This window comes from Magallana gigas, chromosome 1 (genome assembly GCF_963853765.1).
Source record: "Magallana gigas chromosome 1, xbMagGiga1.1, whole genome shotgun sequence".
NCBI classification, from domain to species: Eukaryota; Metazoa; Mollusca; class Bivalvia; order Ostreida; family Ostreidae; genus Magallana; species Magallana gigas.
The window spans coordinates 23983594-24002040 of record NC_088853.1 but is presented as its reverse complement, the minus strand read 5'-3'; the positions used below and the strand labels follow the sequence as shown (position 1 = coordinate 24002040).

General features: G+C 32.5%; 3 protein-coding genes across 3 annotated transcripts; 1 reads left to right on the top strand and 2 right to left on the bottom strand.

The window, feature by feature from the left end:
• Window positions 1-1694: 1694 nt before the first annotated feature.
• Window positions 1695-6168, bottom strand: LOC136275738 (multiple epidermal growth factor-like domains protein 10). The gene is made up of 8 exons (XM_066085615.1): window positions 6160-6168; window positions 5457-5592; window positions 5092-5232; window positions 4537-4677; window positions 4276-4401; window positions 3554-3661; window positions 3331-3448; window positions 1695-3200 (listed from the first exon to the last, which is right to left on the bottom strand). Exons 1-8 carry the CDS (start codon window positions 6166-6168, stop codon window positions 3038-3040), a joined length of 942 nt encoding a protein of 313 aa, XP_065941687.1. The 3' UTR covers window positions 1695-3037.
• Window positions 5992-8399, bottom strand: LOC117687713 (uncharacterized). Its single transcript, XM_034464708.2, has 3 exons — window positions 8154-8399; window positions 7552-7809; window positions 5992-6271 (listed from the first exon to the last, which is right to left on the bottom strand). Exons 1-3 carry the CDS (start codon window positions 8266-8268, stop codon window positions 6183-6185), a joined length of 462 nt encoding a protein of 153 aa, XP_034320599.2. The 5' UTR covers window positions 8269-8399; the 3' UTR covers window positions 5992-6182.
• Window positions 8400-11889: 3490 nt separating this feature from the next.
• On the top strand, window positions 11890-18289 carry LOC105317691 (signal peptidase complex catalytic subunit SEC11A). Its single transcript, XM_034466892.2, has 6 exons — window positions 11890-12046; window positions 13182-13291; window positions 15537-15686; window positions 16192-16311; window positions 17075-17132; window positions 17554-18289. Exons 1-6 carry the CDS (start codon window positions 11990-11992, stop codon window positions 17602-17604), a joined length of 546 nt encoding a protein of 181 aa, XP_034322783.1. The 5' UTR covers window positions 11890-11989; the 3' UTR covers window positions 17605-18289.
• Window positions 18290-18447: the final 158 nt, after the last annotated feature.

Sequence of the window (18447 nt, the reverse complement as noted above, 5' to 3'; positions counted from 1 at the left end):
GATGAGAAATGAAGAATTAATTTTAATTCCCCTTTGTTTGTTAGGTGTTTAAAACATAGGATCAATAAGAAGCGTTAAAGTGACGTTGCGGTAAGTTTGCGGTTGCGCCAGGTCACTGGGCGATGGCAACTTGGTCTGCTTACCAGGAATGATCTAATCATGCTATGAACAATAATTTGTTTACATTGATAACCTCTATCCTTGTGTACAGTTTGGTGAAATTTCAAGGGTTTATCTTTTCCCCAAGGAAATAAGAGTAAATGTCTCAATAATTTCCGAACAACCCTCGTACCATCTTTATTTTTCCTTGACTGCTCGGTTACATAGGAATCAAACTACAGTCATTGGACAAAAGTATTCGTCGGTGACGTCAAAATGGCGGCGATTTGTTTACATTAACTACTCAATAAAAACTTCTCTCCTGATTTTAATATTCGTTGTCTTACCTTAATATTTTGTGAGATTGCCCTTCATTTTAATTACTTCTTGTAGACGGGTTGGAATGGTGTCATACAGCTGGCGAATATAATCAACCGATATGTTTTGCCAGAAACGTGTCACTTCCGCGATCAGCTGATCTTTAGAATCGATGGTGTTTCTTGTACACTGCAGGTGTCTTTTAAGTTTTAACCAAATATTTTCAATGATATTAATATCGGGAGACTGGGCTGGCCATGATGTAGTGTTTACATTATTTTCTTCCATATAGGCATTGAGTAATCGCGATCTATGAACGGGGGCATTGTCATCTTGAAACACATAATTTCCATGAGGAAAATGTCGAACAATAACGGGCCACAAATTGTTTTCTAATATTTCAATATATTTTTCAGAGTTAATATTACCGTTAACACTGGTCAATGTTCCAACACCTTCGTAACAAATACAACCCCAGATCATAACAGACAGTTTTCTCTTCGATGGCGGGCACACGAGATGGGGGTTGTCAACTTCGTCGGTCTTTCGCCAGATATATACGCGGTTGTTATTGCCTATTTCTACTTGACATTCATCACTAAATATCCTGTCCTTCCAGTGATCATCAACAGTCCAGTTTTTTCTTTCTCTGCACCAAGAAACGCGTTTTTTCCTGTTACATACTCTGACGACCATCTTCTTTTTCTGCACCCGTCTATTATATCCCATTTTAAATAATTTTCTCCTGACAGTCTTTGAACAAAAAGTAGAATCTTTTGCATTATTTATTTCACTCGTTATGTCATCCAGTGTCCCTCTCCTGTTACTTTTCATGATTCTTGAAAGTTGGACTTCATCGCGCACGGTGAACTTCGGCTTCCGCCCAGATCGATGCCTGTTTTCCACACTTCCATGAACTTCAAATTTTTTAATAATACTACCAATAGTAGTCCTTGATATTCCAAACAACCTCCCAATTTTTGCCTTATTCTTCTCTGTCTTATAAGCTTCTACAACTTTCATTCTCACAGCCACCGGAATTTCCTCTAATTTACGAGGGGGCATTTTCCCGAGCTTTGTTTATAGAAAATTTTGACAGCCGACAAAAATTTTGAACTCTGACGTAATCTAGAAACTATGACGTATTTATGAGAAGAAATTCCGAACCCGACGTGCTTTCTATAAATAGCACGATACAAAAATAGCCGCGACGAATTTACTACATCAAAGGCATTTTGACGCCAGCGACGAATACTTTTGTCCAATGACTGTAATTCTACAAAGCAGGCTCAACGTCATCATTATTTACAGAAAGTTTTATAATGCAACAAAAGAGTATTTTACTGTTTTTTGATTTAAAAAACGTGTAATATAAAATGAAAACTTTGGGATATTTTTGCTGATAAATAATTATAGACTTTTTTTATTTGATTTGATGAAAACGTGTCGTATTTCATGTGGATGCCACATGATATTTTAATATAAAACCATCTTCATTTTTTTACGACTTTATACGTTTTAATGAAAAGATTAGTTGATGTTTCGATTAACCAACCAACCATTTGCAATTTGTTGAACTTTTATCTGTCACATAATGCACCTACATAAATTCTTCTTATTTATTCATAATTAATTCTTTAAAAAAGAAACAATGCATCAACAACAAAAAATATACTAGTATAGAAAATAAAGAAAAATATTCAAATATCAAAATAGTTATGTCTTGCTTTACACGTCCATCACATTCAAACCTTAAATCCTGTTTTGTACCTTCATATAAACTGTGATAAACATAACTACATCTTTACATTTAAGGTCAAGATATAGTAAATGAAAGGTGCCTACAGGTTTATAAAATTTAAGATATAAATTCTTTCAATGATGCTTTATAACAATAGCTTTGTCTGATAGGGTGTGCCGGGGCTAAAATTTTTAGTAAATACAATGAAAAATAATGTTTTAAACAATTATTTTCAACAGTTATTTTCAACGAAATATGAAGGAAATAATTAACAAATTTCGGAGTTTTGTCCATTTTTGACTAATAAAATGTATCTAGAATGCCTACAGTCTCCCTAAAAACGGAATTAAACAAGGTCTTGAAATCCTCTTTAAAATGATGTCAAATTGAATATAGGTATCGGGATTACTTTTCCAATAATTTAACATAGAATGTCAAGAAATTGTTTAATATTCTACATAATTCCCTTAAAGCCGTAAAGTACGGGAAAAAGATTCTTCAAATCAAATATGACGTCATAATGGTTCTATCTCCAAAAAGACAGTCTGGAGCCATTAACTAGATCTTTACCTTAATTTAAATATCGGTACGTTGAAATGACAATGTTTAGTATATACCTATTTTTACAACAACACAACCATTCGAAAAATTCCATTTTTACAATTCGTAGTTTCTACATCTATTTAAAAGAAAAGTTGCTGTATAACTTGTCCTTGTTCACGTGTTCACTTGTTCATGTCAAAAAGTATTTTAAATTATACACAGGATGAACTTTTTTTCATTCTTTGACATTCAATGCAGTGCAGTCACATGTCCATACCCTTATATATTTCATATGCACATACAGTTTACTGATGGCAACGATTCAGCCAATTAAAGTCACTGTTGATGTAGTGTTTGATAGGTGTTTTCGTTTTGTGATACACGGAGATCTTGATAGTGAGGAGAGTCACCAGTTGTAACTGTCTGTTCTGTGATAGACCCAGACCGACAAGAAAAATTAACCTTATCCGTTTCAGACTTCTGTTTCAAGAATGTTTTCCTACGAGAAAACGATATATATCTGAATGACTAGATCACATATTTGCTGTTTGAAATCAAAATCAGAATATAAACACAGTTGTTTTCCTTTCGGAATTGCAGAAAAAAGGACCCAGTATTTCATTTCATACCTTCGACTAATCAACGTAGTAGAAATGAATATGATGTTGATGAGAAGTGATATAAAGAATGCAACAATCCATAATGTACTGGATGCCACATCCGTCGTCTCAACATTCCGCAGACTATCTGTACAGAAATGTTTTTTTACCTTAATCAATTATAACAAATAATATGTATATACATGTATAATAATTATAATTCGATTTTAACCGATTGTATATCATATTTTACCATATTTGCCATCACACAAACAGTTTCCGTTGAATCTGTCACATGTCTGGTTAATGCATTGTCCACTGCACGGATACTGACAGTTTTCTCCATAGGACTGAGTACATTCTGAAAGGTACATGTATTAAGGTCAAGATCAAGTAATTGAAAAGTTCCACCAGGTTTATGAAATTCAAGATATAAATTCTTTTAATGATGCTTCATAACAATATCTCTGTTTCATAGGGTGTACCGGGGCTTACATTTTTTTATAAACACAATGAAAAACCATGTTTTAAACAACCATTTTCTATGAAATATGAAGGATAAAAGTAACACATCTCGGAGTTTTGTCAATTTTTGACTAATGAATTATATATAGAATGCCCACAGTCTCTCCAAAAATGGCATTAACAGAGCGTTTGACCTCCTCTTTCAAATGATGTCAAATTGAATATAGGTACCGGGATTACTTTTACAGTGATTTAATATAGAATGTCAAAATATTGTTTTATTTTTTACATAAATCCTTTAAAATAAATCCCGTAAAATACGGGAAAAGATTCATCAAATCAATTATGACGTTATAGTGGTTCTAGCACCAAAACAAAACCACCATGGAATCTTTTACTAAATCTTGATCTTAAATATAGTTAACATTGAGCTTTCTAAGGAGCTGGAGAAATTTTCCATTTATTTATCCTTTGGCAGCATAACAAAGGTAATATTTTCATCTAATTTACCTATTGAGCAATTATGACCCATCCAACCTGCCCTACAGGAACACAGACCATCTGTGTGTCGACATGTCTTACAGTTGGGGGAACAAGGTAGAGAACAGTTTCTACCATAATACCCAGGTTGGCAAGCTGTAAATATCAAAAGGACGGCATAAATAACAATATGACCAAACCTTTATAAAAAGTAAGTTCAAACTCATTGTATATCTTTTTAATGAAAATATATTTATTTAAATTTTGTCTACGATTTCGTTCAAATCTTACAAATGTTGCAATGTCGTCCAATGACCCCGTCAATACAACCTCGGGCACAAAATCCACTAACATGGTCGCATCGTTCATCGTAAATACAGTGTCCGCTACATCGCTCTATGCAATCCAGCCCAAAATATCCGGGGCTACATTCTACATAAACAAAAGTCAAATATAGTTAGTGATTAATATTTCAAAACTCATGTTTCCTTCATTGTTTGATTACTCTTTGTTTATTTCTATTCTTTTCATCAAAGGATGTTTGAAACTGGTGAAAGAAAAATGTTCATACATAATTTAACTAACCATTGTGACTAAAATAAGTAGACAAATAACAAAGCCTTATTTCACATTTCCATCTGAAGAAAAATAACCTTGAGTTCTTGGGGCTAGAAATAAAGCGCTTTAGAAAAAATTTAGCACTATTTTTTGAACAATTCTTAAACGTTACACAATAGAACAACAATTGTTATCGTATACTAGTGCATGTACCTTTGTTACAGTTACCGTCAATTCTAAATGGTTAATTACACTTAGACACAATACATTTTAACCGTATATAAATACCTATGCGACAGTCCCTGCCGGTATATCCCGGGTTACATCCCCTATCACAGTGACCAGTCTGCCTGTTACATGGGGAACCATTCAGACAGTGACCACTACAGTTGTTGACACAGTCGTAACCGTACGTACCATCAACACAAACTACATTACAAAATGAATGTGAAAATGTCTAATACTTTGACCACTGAATCAAGTTCAGTAACTTTTTTCAACAAATCGAAATTGCAAAATTAATGAACATGCCGATTATATGACAAACAGCACAGCATCACTCATATTTTCGAAATCTTCTATTTTAAAGAAACCAATCTGTTGATATTTCATATTTAATTTTTTGTGCTTAATTTTTTTTATTGTTTCGGTACCTTTATTACAAAATATTCCTGTCCATCCAGCATCACAACCTTTATCACAGTGACCAGTCACGTGATTACAAGTATTGTTATCTCTGCAATGTCCTACACACTGCTGACTACAATTAACACCGTACCAGCCTTTTTTCTACATGCTAAAAAATATAATTCTTAAGTAATTTAATATGTCTAAACTAATAAAGATGGGTTTTGAATTACATATATATAGTTTGAAGATGAAGCTAGAATAATTCTATATATATTACATGTAATATAATAATATTAATATTAATAATTATAATTTTACAGATAAAAGATTTAATTCGTTAGAGTTTCTTAATGACCAAAGGCCATCAACAGAGAACACTGATCAATTACTGTAAAAAAAAAAACACAATGAAAATATCTGATAATTAGAAGATAATTACTTCTTGCACGTATCTTATTAGAAATCAAAATGAAGATTGTGATATAAATGTATCAAATCGAAGAATAACAGACACGAAATCTACATTGGAAAATACAAAATATAAAAAACAGGCTAGGACCATTTTCAAAACAATTTACATGTAATTACTTGTACATGCAATATCATGTAATAAATATATAACTGCAATAGACAAAGTTACACAAGTGTCTCTTACTGTAAGAATCTCAAACAAGATAAAATGTATATTTTTTTATGAAACAGATCATACTCATAGTGCAAGACAACCCCGTCCATCCAGGTTTACACCCTTAACATGTTCCATAGTCAATGTGACAAATGTTGTCCTTACAGTTTGAGGGACAAGGGGCGTCACAGTTTCTACCATACGTGTAAGCTCCTGCAAAAAACATTCAAAAGACATTGGGAATGACATTGACCATTTTGATATCATTAAATTTAAGGTAATAATCGTTTGATTGTAGGTGGATTTTTTTTGCCCCCGGAGGGGGGGGGGGGGTCTTCATTCACGTTACGATTTTTAGAAAATGAAAACATTGTTAAAGTGTTTTCTTCTTTTGAAAAAAAACGTGTAAATCTTTTTTAATTAGTTTACAATTTACCTTTTGTTTATCTGATTTTTTAAATATATGTCAGAAATAACACAAAGAAAGTCGTCATGTTTAGTGAAAACGATGCTTAAGCGCTGAACAAGTACAATTTTCAATGACATGGAATTAACATATATTATCGTTTATAAAAGATCAAGAAACCAAAAATAAATGATTTTCTTTCATTTAAAAGAACAAACTGGAGAATTTTGAAGAAAAAAAAGTGACCACTATCAGGTGAATAAGTCTCACTATAACAAAATATGTTGCAATCTGAAATTCAACAACTGATATCAAAGGTGTTAATCTGTGTCTTCTTTAGAGAAAAAAATTTCTTTCCTTTAAGGTTTTCATTATTTCGAATGCAATGCGCTCTTTCAATTACAACTTTAAACTATTAAATCAAAAATAAATTTTTTGACTGGTTTCCTTTCTAATCTTAACTACCCCCTAAAGCACTTTTGACGTCACATAGATCACTTTTAACAGTAAACGTTATACAATTACACATATTTACATTCTACTGTCTTTTTCCATTAAATTCTGTGATCTTCAAATGCCTCTAAATGCAACAAGTAGTCAAAGGTCAAATTGACGAGTTTTATTATGACGTCACAAACGTTGAACGCTGTAAACTGCAACGTCACAAGCGAAAATCAAAGTTCACGCTTGTGGCTGTTACTGTGGCTCTTCCATTAATATTAACTTACCCTTAGGATAAGATAGGAATTTTTAGGTATGAATCACATTTGCAGACAAGGCAAGAAGTTAAAAAATGTAAATATAAGCATTGAATCATGACTTTTTGAAGTATACACTCTCATAACTGCAGCGGTGTGTGCATACAAATTTTCATAACGCGCTACTCAATTTGTATGCACACATCGCTGCAGTTATGAGAGTGTATTCTTCAAAAAATCATGATTCAATGCTATAGTTATTCAGTTTTTAGGTCAATACGATGATTTAACTACCAAGGAAGTACAATATTTAACTTCGAGGGTAGCTAAATGATTGTATTGACCTCAAAAACAGCAATAAATGTGTATCATTCGGGGCAAATATACACCTTGTACAATAACTTCAAGGAGCTCAGAATAAACATTGACAACTTCGTAATTGGTAGGGTAGGTCACTCTATCCAGCCGCTCGTTGTAAAAGATGACGTAACGCCCGCATTCAGCACACGTGGTTGTAAAGTTCAGGGGAGGTAACTGAGGACCATCCTTGTAGCACAGTGTGGATCCTTTTATGTCACTAATAGTTGATACATAGGTGTTAGATACATACAGAGAGAACCCGGCAAAACGTCCACGTTGTCTGTTTTCTACAAGGTATGTTTTAAGTCGAAAAAATTAGTATGAAATTAATTTCCTCATTTATGTTGAAAGTATTATTTTAAATACATATGCGAATAAAATGAACTAATCCAGCTGGATATAAGCACTAAAAATATTTTCTTAAAACGATTGCATACACGTTTGTCAAATGACTTTTAGTTTTTCTTTAATTTAAAGTCCTGAAAAGAAAAAAAATAATGCGCCATATTCACACATAAAAACAAATTTGCCCCCATTTTTGGGAAGAATGACGTTCTTTTTTTTGTGAATGAACAATGAGCTTTAGGTGTACATTGTGATACAATTTTAGGTAATATACAAAATTACATACCATTTCCGTCGTAGTTCTTAAATAGTATATTAATACTGTAAATGCTGTACACCCCACCAAGATCCACTCTCCACCATACAGTCTTGGAATGAGAGCTCCTGCCTATTTCCAGCATCCTCGCCCATGTTGAAGTATTTCTATCAACTGCATAACTAGCTTTATATAAACCATCAAACCATGAGCTTGATTGTGATGCGACTTTTTGGAAAGATAAATCGTCTGTGCAGAAATAGAAAATACGAGTCATTATTCAATAATTGTTTTATATCTAAGAACATTACTAAAATCTAGAAAGAAAAATCATATATAATGATGTAAAGTCCCATTTTGATATATCATATTACTCCATTGTTGAAAAAAAAAATCTACAGGCAGATTGATAAAGCCAATATTTCTGTTAAATAAATAAGGTCTTGTAATCCTTTAATTGATTTTCATAAATATTATTTTTTACATCTGAAGGTAACTGACAATTGTTCACTCCATGCATGGTAATTTTATGACATCTTTTTATACAAATAACATATCGTCTCTCAAATATTTTACTTTATTATATTTCTTTTTTAATTATTATTAATTCCTATTGCTCTATGATTGGCTGATAGCTATGACTCTATAAAGAAGTTATCTTTAACTGAGCATGAACCTTCAGGTGGGTATAATATTTGAGCTCTATTTTAAATGCCACAATTGGTTATTTAAAATACTGTCATCTCACTGTGTTCGGTTTAACCAAACGTTAGCAAAATCAATTAAGGTTAATTTTATGGTTTCACGCGTTTCATAAAACCCAATTGCAAAATGTGTTAACTTTGTATCAATTTATCACTGAATCTTATAATAAACAACTAATGCTGGTTTTTTCGGGGGGGGGGGGGGGTGTCCATTAATGTGGTGATTTAGCTTCGTATTGACCTCGTGCTTCGATCTTGGGGTATTTTTTACTTCCCTGTTAAACAAATCAATGATTAACCTCAAAGCAGCGATAAATGTAACAGAAAGTGCTACGAAAGGTTAACAAATAGCTTCCCTTGTGAAACATGCCATAAAATTCATTTCAAGTAGTTATATTACAGAATATTGCAAATGATGTACTTATCATACGCATTTGATGATATTAGTCCAAGTAAATATACAACAATGTTTTTAAAATCCATAGTTATGTCACTATTTTACACCAAACATATTTTTTGAAACCAGGAAGTAAATTATTTAATTAAAACCATTTATACGGCGTTCATTACCTGTTAAAATAACATATATTATTTTTAATTTGTTCTTTTTATCAAAATAGCCCATGTGTTCCTAATATTCAGATGATAGATGCAATAATACACTTAATGTCATTTTACTTTTTAACTGCTTGGACTGCTTTCAGATTCGATAAACTCTTTATATATGTACACTGTAGGTCACGTACAGTATAAATTATTTTTAAAAATGTGTGGAATGTACATTTATATATAACTGATTTATAACTTTTACTTTTCGCATTAATGGGTGATTGGGAAGCAAGGGTTATGCAGATTTGTGAATTAGTTCTCTAAAATATCTTCAAAAAGTGAGTGAGTGAGTGAGTGACATGTGGTTACATATCCAAGTGTTATATTAACAACAGTCAGCATAGATTTAACACCCGGCCCGTCGGGCCTATATGCCACTTTGAACACATAATACATAAAAAAAGAAAACAAAACACAGCATCAAGCGGTGAACAAAGATATGATTGAAAATATACATGTATGAGTATAGAACTTTCCTCAGAACTTTGAGTTTGCACAGTTTATATAATACAGTGTATGTTTATTTTCTGAACAATAAAGATTGTCTACGTGTTAAATAATGATATTATATAAATAGTGCAAAAATTTGAAAGGGTAACTGCTGAAATTGACACCCTGAGAAAACTATTGTCAACCGACGCGAAGCAATGGTTTTCGAGGGGTGTCAATTTCAACAGTTACTCTCCCAAACAGCTAGGCACTAATTATTTTATTACACTGAATGTCTTATTTTTAGAGAAAATTTTACTGCTTTTATACAGAAATGAAGAGAATTCTACGGCGACCCGTACGCGCATAATTTACGCGCACGTAACAATATACAATTATTTAATGCTTGAGCAGTCGATAGACCTGAATATTTTTCCCGAGGTGCAAGGAATAGCTCACTATGTTCTATTGCCTGAGGCCAACGGATCATACTGAGCTGTTCTCCGCACCAAGGAGAGAAAATTCGGGTCTATTGACTGTTAAGGCATTGAATAAATGTTTTATTACCTAATTCCGTTTTTAGTATTTTGTGATTACAATTATAAATTACAGAATTTAAGATTTTCATACCATGAAGATAAATGTTTAGAACAAAAGTAAAATAAACATTATAAAGTTATATTTTAATCTTGTAGAAATTTCACTTTTTCTAAAATACGTTGGCGGTCCAATAGATCACAGTCTATTGACCGGCGGTCTAATAGATCGCAGTCTATTGACCGGCAGTTCAACAGATCACTTGCAAATCTGAATACACATACAAAATAAACGAAAATATTTTATTTGTAATAAAACAACAAAATCCCTTTGATTAGGTAATAAAACGGATTACCAACTGCGTCTAAACCAATCAGATTTCAGTATTTAACATGAAAGTATAATAAAAGTATTTGGCAAAAAGTACTTGTTGATTTTACCTACAGATCTACGGATCGCGTTTACAAAATTACGAGCATGTAATCATCGAATCCCCATTGAAACAGGTAGATGGCATAATATTGAAAAACATTTAAGAAAATGTACAATGTGTGATTCTAATAGTATTGGGGATGAATTTCATTATATTTTAGAATGTACACATTTTGTAAACGACAGAAAAATGTTTTTACCCAAGAGATATTATAAAAACTCAAATATTATAAAATTTAACGAGCTCATGAATACTTTTAATGTAGAATTACTAAAGAACTTGTCAATTTTTATTAAGAAAATTTTTAAAGTCTGTTCTTCCAGAAACCAACTTTAACAACCTATTGTATTGTGATTTTAACCTTTTTTGTTATTATTACTCCTACTATACATGTGATCCTTGACTGTGTTCGCGTACATTTGTATATACTGATTTTGAACCTCAAATACCAGTGAACTGGTCTTGAGCGAATAAAGAATTGAAAAAATTGCAACCTGCCGAGGATAATTTGAAATACATGTGTCCTTTCTGACATACATTATTTTTCAAATAATATCTGCAATATGACTAGTCATATTGCAGATATTATTTGAAAAATAATGACTAGTCATATTGCAGATATTATTTGAAAAATAATGTATGTCAGAAAGGACACATGTAAGAACAATTACTTTATAGTGCACCTGTATCTGACAAATCAAGTAATTGACCATGTATATGTGAACCATGTCAGTAAAAATTTCGCGTTTCTTAAGAGCGTTTGAAGAGCACACGTGAAATTCAAATGTCAAATAATAAATTTTAATTTCTTGGATACAAAATTTACTGCATACCGATATAAAATCTGTCATATTGTAAATTTTAGGCCTAGTTACACCATCCAATATGTTAATGTACGATTGTTTTATTTCATTTTTCGTCAAACTATTACTTCAGGAGCAAATCAATACAGGCTATATTATCACAGAAATACTGTGCATCTTCCTTTTGTTTTAACTTATAAATCTTTGTAATCAATTTGGTCTAAACTGTCAGAGCCCAAATGGACAGGAAACAAATCGTCTTAACACCGCCATAACGAGACTTGGTATTGAAGTATCGCGAGAACTGTGGTCAGCTTCCTGTTTTGCGGTACGATTCCCAGATTTTTCAAAATGGGACTGCTAGATATGGATTTCCTGGACGATGTACGGCGTATGAATCCGAGACAGGTAAATTATGACTAACATTAACATCGTCGAATTATTTCTTGTCAGTTCGAGGTACCTGGATCAATGAGGCATTGTTTAATCTAACTTACGCTGGCAGCCCGCGTTTTCTCTTAACAGTTTTTGTGAATTAATTCTTCTTAGAAGCAGGAAATATTTGTTGTAGATTGATCAATAGAACTTTTATTGAATCATTTGTTCAAATGTGTTAGGCAAGAAATATACTACTGTATTAGAACAGCAGTGTTGTAATGAATCCCATAAAAACGAGACGAACGACGTGTCAAACCATATGGTGCATACTTTTCGGTCTAGCAAATTTAAAATTCCCCTTTTTAGTATTTGATATATAATGGAGCTGTGAAAATTTGATATTTTATTATATAGCCTACAATAATGATGCGTGTTATCATTGCAGTTAGATAGTTATTTTCCTTTAAAGTACATGTAATATCGGTGAAGGTTCAGTTCACTTAATATTTGGGCATTGTTGGCGTTGAAGAACAGGGTTAAAGACAAAGTCCAAAATATCAAGTGGAGCTGAGTCTGTGTAGAATAATTGCAACTCTTCTTAAACCATTGAAGACCACTGCCAGTTAATTTTGATGTCAGGTCAGTGAAAATCAAAAGTCCAGAAATCCAGTGGGCTTGTAGGTTTTCAAAGTCATACACAATCAAAAATATTTCTGAATAAAACTTCTCTCACAAGTTTCCGGAGAGAAAGCGAGTTCAAAAGTCCACAGTGGTTTTGATGAAAAAAAAAAATAGTTAGTTAAATCATTAGCTTATGTATATATTAGTATCCTATAGTACACACTCATCTCACTGTCACACTAAGAATGCATTAATTGGAAAAAAAATTAAGGGGCCATTTTACCAACACTCAAAATACCTGTACTACTTGTGAAAGTTAAATTCTGTAGACTAGTACAAAAAGAAAAAAATCTCTTGATTTAAAATAGAAGCTACTCAAAATCTTGAAGTTAATTCAATGTTATCTTTTCATGACATTATTATTTTCGTGAATGATTATATGTCTTGAATTTTGATCGCATACTTCTTATATGATTACAACTTTGTAAGGCCATTTGTGGCTGATTTTGAGTTTTTAATGCAATTGATTGCTGTTCTCTTTCAGCTCTATTACCAAGTGTTGAACTTTGGTATGATTGTTTCATCGGCTCTGATGATCTGGAAGGGGCTTATGGTGGTCACAGGCAGCGAGAGTCCCATTGTGGTGGTCCTCAGGTAACGTAACGTAAAGTTTCACCCAAAATACACACTCTTGTAAAATAGTGTTGGTCTTCAAATCAGTAACCTTATGTCTCTAAAAGGAAAACAATACTTCTGTATATATATAACATAGTGGTGGTCCTCAGGTAGTGAAATGTAATGTCTTGCCTGTATAGTACCGTATTTTCCTGACGATTAGTCAGTATTTTTTTTCTCAGAAGCAGAGCACCCGACTTATTGTCTTGTTCGACTTGTCGTAGGCTCGAGGTCAGAAAATTGTTAAAAATAGCATTAAAAATCTTGGTTTTAATTATCTTGAGTTGGCTGTGTGATTGAAAATTACGTTGTTGAATTCACTGTTCATCTTTAATAATTATCATTTCACTCATCTGTTAACACTTAAATACATAATAATAACAACAGTTATTAAGAAATGTTACATTGTCTTTAATCAATTAAAAGTGTTACTGTTCTGTTTTTATAAACACATCATCACATGGTTCTATGTATCACTAGTAGGAAGATAACATTGCGCAGTAAAATTAAAACCAAATTTGAATGGAAGAAAATATTGCAGTAGATCCGGGGGATATTTTTATTTTTAATTTAATTATTTTATTAGCAAAGAGTTGTAAGTGGAAAGTATAAATCAGAAATATTTAATGGTCAAATTCAATCTTTAAATACGTAATCGGCAATAATCAATACTACTGTTTATACAATAGGCTGACACCGGTTGTGTTAATAATCTTGCCCTAAGGCTGAGATCTTTACGGCAATTTCACTCCTTGTGTATATAAAGAGTACCGTTATAAGAGTGATTATAGTTCATTAATTAATTATTGTCCATTTCTTTTGTTATTGTTAGATAATTTTTTTGGGAAACATATGTATGTCGTATATCGTCATTATCAAGTTGTACAAATGATCGATCTATTTCTAACAGTGTCTATCTAAAACAATAGCGTGTAACTGCATTACTGGATACAAAGTAAACAAGTTTCATCAAATCATATAGTAATTGCTAAGCTTTCTGCACTTGAGATCCCCCTTTGAAGTCGACACGAGACAGGTGCATGCCTATGACACCGGAAATTGTTAAACAAACATTGACCACGCGCCGAGTCAACAGGTGGCTGGTTACGTAAGGCCTAAAAAAAAAATAGGTTTGTTTCCGCTTTCCCGACCGACCCTAACTTAAACCCGCCGACCCAAAAAATTTTTTCGAGTTTTTTCGTAAATTTCCGTTTTTATCCGTTTTTTGTTAAAATTTCGTTTTTATCCGATTTAAAAATATATTGTGTCCTCCAAATTTAAGTCGTAAAAACGCTTATAGAACTTATTGAGATGTCATCAGTGTTGTGTAGATGTTTGTTATTTACAAATGGCAGCACATGTCGTGCCAGTTGAGCTCGAGAAATGTTCCCACCAGCCGGGGAAAATGTTCATCACATCATTTAAACAATGACAACAAATACTTGGGTTTTTTTAATCTTACCCAGTTTAATAGATAAATTGTTTAATGTGCACAATTGAACAGATGGAGAGGGGAAAAAAAAAGATTAAAAAAAAAAAAAAAGCCGACCGACCGACCCTAATTTTTTTCAGCCTGAAAGCGGAAACAAACCTATTTTTTTTTTAGGCCTAATGGCGAATACACTGGCGATAGTCAGACTGGATAATTATTTTAATGCTTGGGAATAAAATATTTCTGACTAAGTAAGTTTAGTTTTGCATAACACGCGATATCGGGAATTGTTTAAAATGCAAGCGACTTTGTAGATGTTGCCGGTATTTGAAAATATGATGCATAAGTATAAAGCGTAATTGTTTAAATGTTAATCATTGATAATAATTGGTAGCAATATCGGGGACATCGTGGCTTCATACACTGGTAATGTTACTGTAGTTTTATATGCCATTTTGAAGTGATAAGATCGACGTGTTGTCTGAATCGACGTATCGTAGGATTTTGTTAAAATTTTGGTAAAAAATGAGCAATTCGACGAGTCGTCCGCATCGACGAGTCGTCGGGAAAATACGGTACACACATTTCTATAATTGTGGTTCTGAGGTAAGTTAACGTAAAGTTTTTTTAAAAGTAAACAATCCTATGTAACATTGTAACATGTGGTGTCAAAATTTGTGAACAAAGACTCCTGGGCACATAAATTGGGACTAAATATATATCAAATATGCGGTTGGAAAAAAAACCCCTGAAATAGCATGTATCAATGTAATTTTTTTTTTCCATTTTCAGTGGAAGTATGGAGCCTGCCTTTTTCAGAGGAGACCTACTTTTCCTGACCAACTACAGAGAGGAGCCAATCCGAGTGGGAGAAATTGTTGTGTTTAAAATAGAAGGGCGTGACATTCCCATTGTACACAGAGTGCTGAAAGTTCACGAAAAGTAAGTCATTTAATCTCTTTTAGGTGGTATGGGACACCTGTCAATGTTAATGTGGATAACAATACATTATAATCAAAATACTTTCAACGGCCTAGAATTTTATAATTTTATAGTATTTAACCAAGATGTACGTTTTAAAAGATGTACGTTTTAAAAATTTTTGAAAATGTTAAAATTTTAAAATTCCAAGAAGCAGTCAAACTCATGACTTCGAGATTCGTAGTGAATGCTCCAACCAATTGCACTACTCTGTTAGATGACCATTTTAACAAAAAGAAAATATTTATGAAATTACACTTGATTTTATAATTTATTTTGATAAATATTGTGTCATAATATTGAGGTGTCCATTACCACCTTAAATGTATTATGTTGAAGAATTGTTTTTTAATTAAGTCTGAAGTTTGTGAAGAGAAAAGTCTGTGAATGTTTTTATCTAGAACGAAAATCAAGTTCACACTAGAACGAAAGTCAATATCACACAATTTTTTTTTTTTTTTTTCAGAGAAGATGGAAAAGTCAAATTTCTCACCAAGGGAGATAACAACTCGGTGGATGACAGAGGGTTATATGCCCCTGGACAGCTCTGGCTTGAAAAGAAAGATGTGGTGGGGCGAGCGAGAGGGTGAGTTACCATAAATAGGTTACAGCGTCTGTGCCTTACCTCTCTATCTGGAATGTAAATACATATACTTTTGTATAATCAATTTTCATAGAGAACCATTTTTCATGCTCAGAAATAAATGTTCAAAAGTTCATTTTAAAGTAAAAAAACAAAAATTTGTATTGTTAAGGCCACTAGCCATGACCTTCCCTAACAAGTGAATAAAAGCTTGATTGACATTTGTTATTATATATCTACAGATTTTCTGGCTATGAGGAGGATAGCAAGTTTATTTTCTCCCAAAGAGCAACTATTTCCTGAGGTGAAGCCTAGCCTTGTTTCTGTTGAGGGAGACACTATACTTGCTATAATCCAAATTGTCAGTAAATAGGTATTTGATTATACCGAAGAAAACTTTATTTGTCGATATGCAGAGTTTTTTGCTGGTAAACAAGTTAGAGTTATTGGACTTGGAATTTAACATAGCAACTGGGATAACATTAGAGGAGTTCCGAGATTAAATGCGAGGGAAATCTAACACCTTCATTGACTAGTTTTAGTCACCATGGGCATATACTTATTGTAGGATGTAAACTATTTCAGAGAAAACATTATCTAGATGAAATTAGCTAATTTATTATTGTATATTAAAAATGTACACAGACTGAGATATAATATTAACGTTGTATAAACGGTGGTTAGTTATGCTGTTTGATTGGGCTAACATCAATTTTTACTCCAGCTTGCGTTTGTTTCTATTTATTTGATTTCATTTCTGTTGCAGGTTTGTGCCTTATGTTGGAATAGTCACTATATTGATGAATGATTATCCGAAATTTAAGGTGAGATGTCAACATTGGATCATATAATACATGTACTATAAACAAGTGTATCACAGATTCAAAGCATTTTACTGATTTACTTGATGAGGAAATTTGATTTTCCCCCAATTTATTCGATTAGATCTTCATGTTTGATGAATTTCCGTAAGTACAATTGTTCTGGGTTATCTTAGGGGAAAAAAAAACTCTTCCAAAACCTTTCAAAACCACACTTCTCCTTAGATGAAGCATCTGATATGTTTTATAAAATGATTATGAATAAAAATACTAGACTTTGAGAATATGATATGAAAAACAGTAGTGCATTCAAGTAGGATAAAAATACATAGTAAATCATGTATCAAAAGAAGCAATCTAAGTTTTTATGAATGCATGAAATCTTGAAGATGTAAATTATAAATGAATCTGTTTTTTGTTACAGTATGCTATTCTTGCCTGCCTGGGACTGTTTGTGCTAATACACAGAGAATAACAGAGGATGAAAGCTGACAGAAGAGGACAAGAGAAATTGTGTAGAGAAGGATTCGAACATTGCTAAATCTGTATCATTGGTGTTAGGGATTTAACCGTTTACAATTGTGTATGGGCGAGTCTTTTACTATAGTTGTGTATGATTGTGAAGAAATGTAGGAAAAGTTGTGAATTTGAAATGAACGAAAAAATATGATATTGTGTAATTTTGGGGACTGAGAATGTTGAAAGACTATGTATTGTGTTTGATGTCAGTATGAGAGATTTGTCAGTATTTAAACCCTTCTTCATATGTACACATAAAGGCAATAGTGCAAAGTCTGAAAGAGTGTGTTTTCCGTTAACAGGGCAAAGGAACCTGTTTTGCAGTTGTTAATGTACAATATTTTTTTCATTAGAGTAACAAATCTAGAACATATTTTTGTTGTCTTATTTTAAGTAGAGTATAATTGTAAGGTTTACTTACCCAAGTTTTGATAAAAAGATGACATTGAAAACTGTATTCTATTAGAATTTAGGAAGCCGTGTGTTAGCCAACTAAATCATGACCTACAGTTTCATCATAGGAATCAAGTTTAGAGTATATTGTACTGTAATTTGATGAATCTCCATTGTGTGCGTACCGGTAGAGCATTTCATACCTTTCTAAATTTTCCACACTTTTCCATCATGAAATTCATACAAAATTTGTATTTGTATATTAACACTTGCCTGTGTGTCGTTTTGTATAAGATTGGTGCAATATGTGAAAACAACTTTTATCTTTCTGAAGTTAGCAATTTTAGTTGCAAAATAATTGCACATGGCATCCTCACATTGTAATTTTCCACACGTTTGCATTGAA

What these genes read in the sequence shown, in the direction of transcription:
- LOC136275738 (XM_066085615.1), bottom strand. An exon ending in GGGTCATAATTGCTCAATAG is followed by an intron (nt 3,662 to 4,275) that starts GTAAATTAGATG and finishes TGTACCTTTCAG; the next exon opens with AATGTACTCAGTCCTATGGA. An exon ending in TTTGTGTGATGGCAAATATG is followed by an intron (nt 3,449 to 3,553) that starts GTAAAATATGAT and finishes ATTTCTGTACAG; the next exon opens with ATAGTCTGCGGAATGTTGAG.
- LOC117687713 (XM_034464708.2), bottom strand. Translation starts at nt 8,268, where the DNA reads ATGCTGGAAATAGGCAGGAGCTCTCATTCCAAGACTGTATGGTGGAGA. An exon ending in TAAGAACTACGACGGAAATG is followed by an intron (nt 7,810 to 8,153) that starts GTATGTAATTTT and finishes CATACCTTGTAG; the next exon opens with AAAACAGACAACGTGGACGT. An exon ending in CCTTGAAGTTATTGTACAAG is followed by an intron (nt 6,272 to 7,551) that starts GTGTATATTTGC and finishes TGTTTTTTGCAG; the next exon opens with GAGCTTACACGTATGGTAGA.
- LOC105317691 (XM_034466892.2), top strand. Translation starts at nt 11,990, where the DNA reads ATGGGACTGCTAGATATGGATTTCCTGGACGATGTACGGCGTATGAAT. An exon ending in GGCGTATGAATCCGAGACAG is followed by an intron (nt 12,047 to 13,181) that starts GTAAATTATGAC and finishes GTTCTCTTTCAG; the next exon opens with CTCTATTACCAAGTGTTGAA. An exon ending in GTGGTGGGGCGAGCGAGAGG is followed by an intron (nt 16,312 to 17,074) that starts GTGAGTTACCAT and finishes TTTCTGTTGCAG; the next exon opens with GTTTGTGCCTTATGTTGGAA.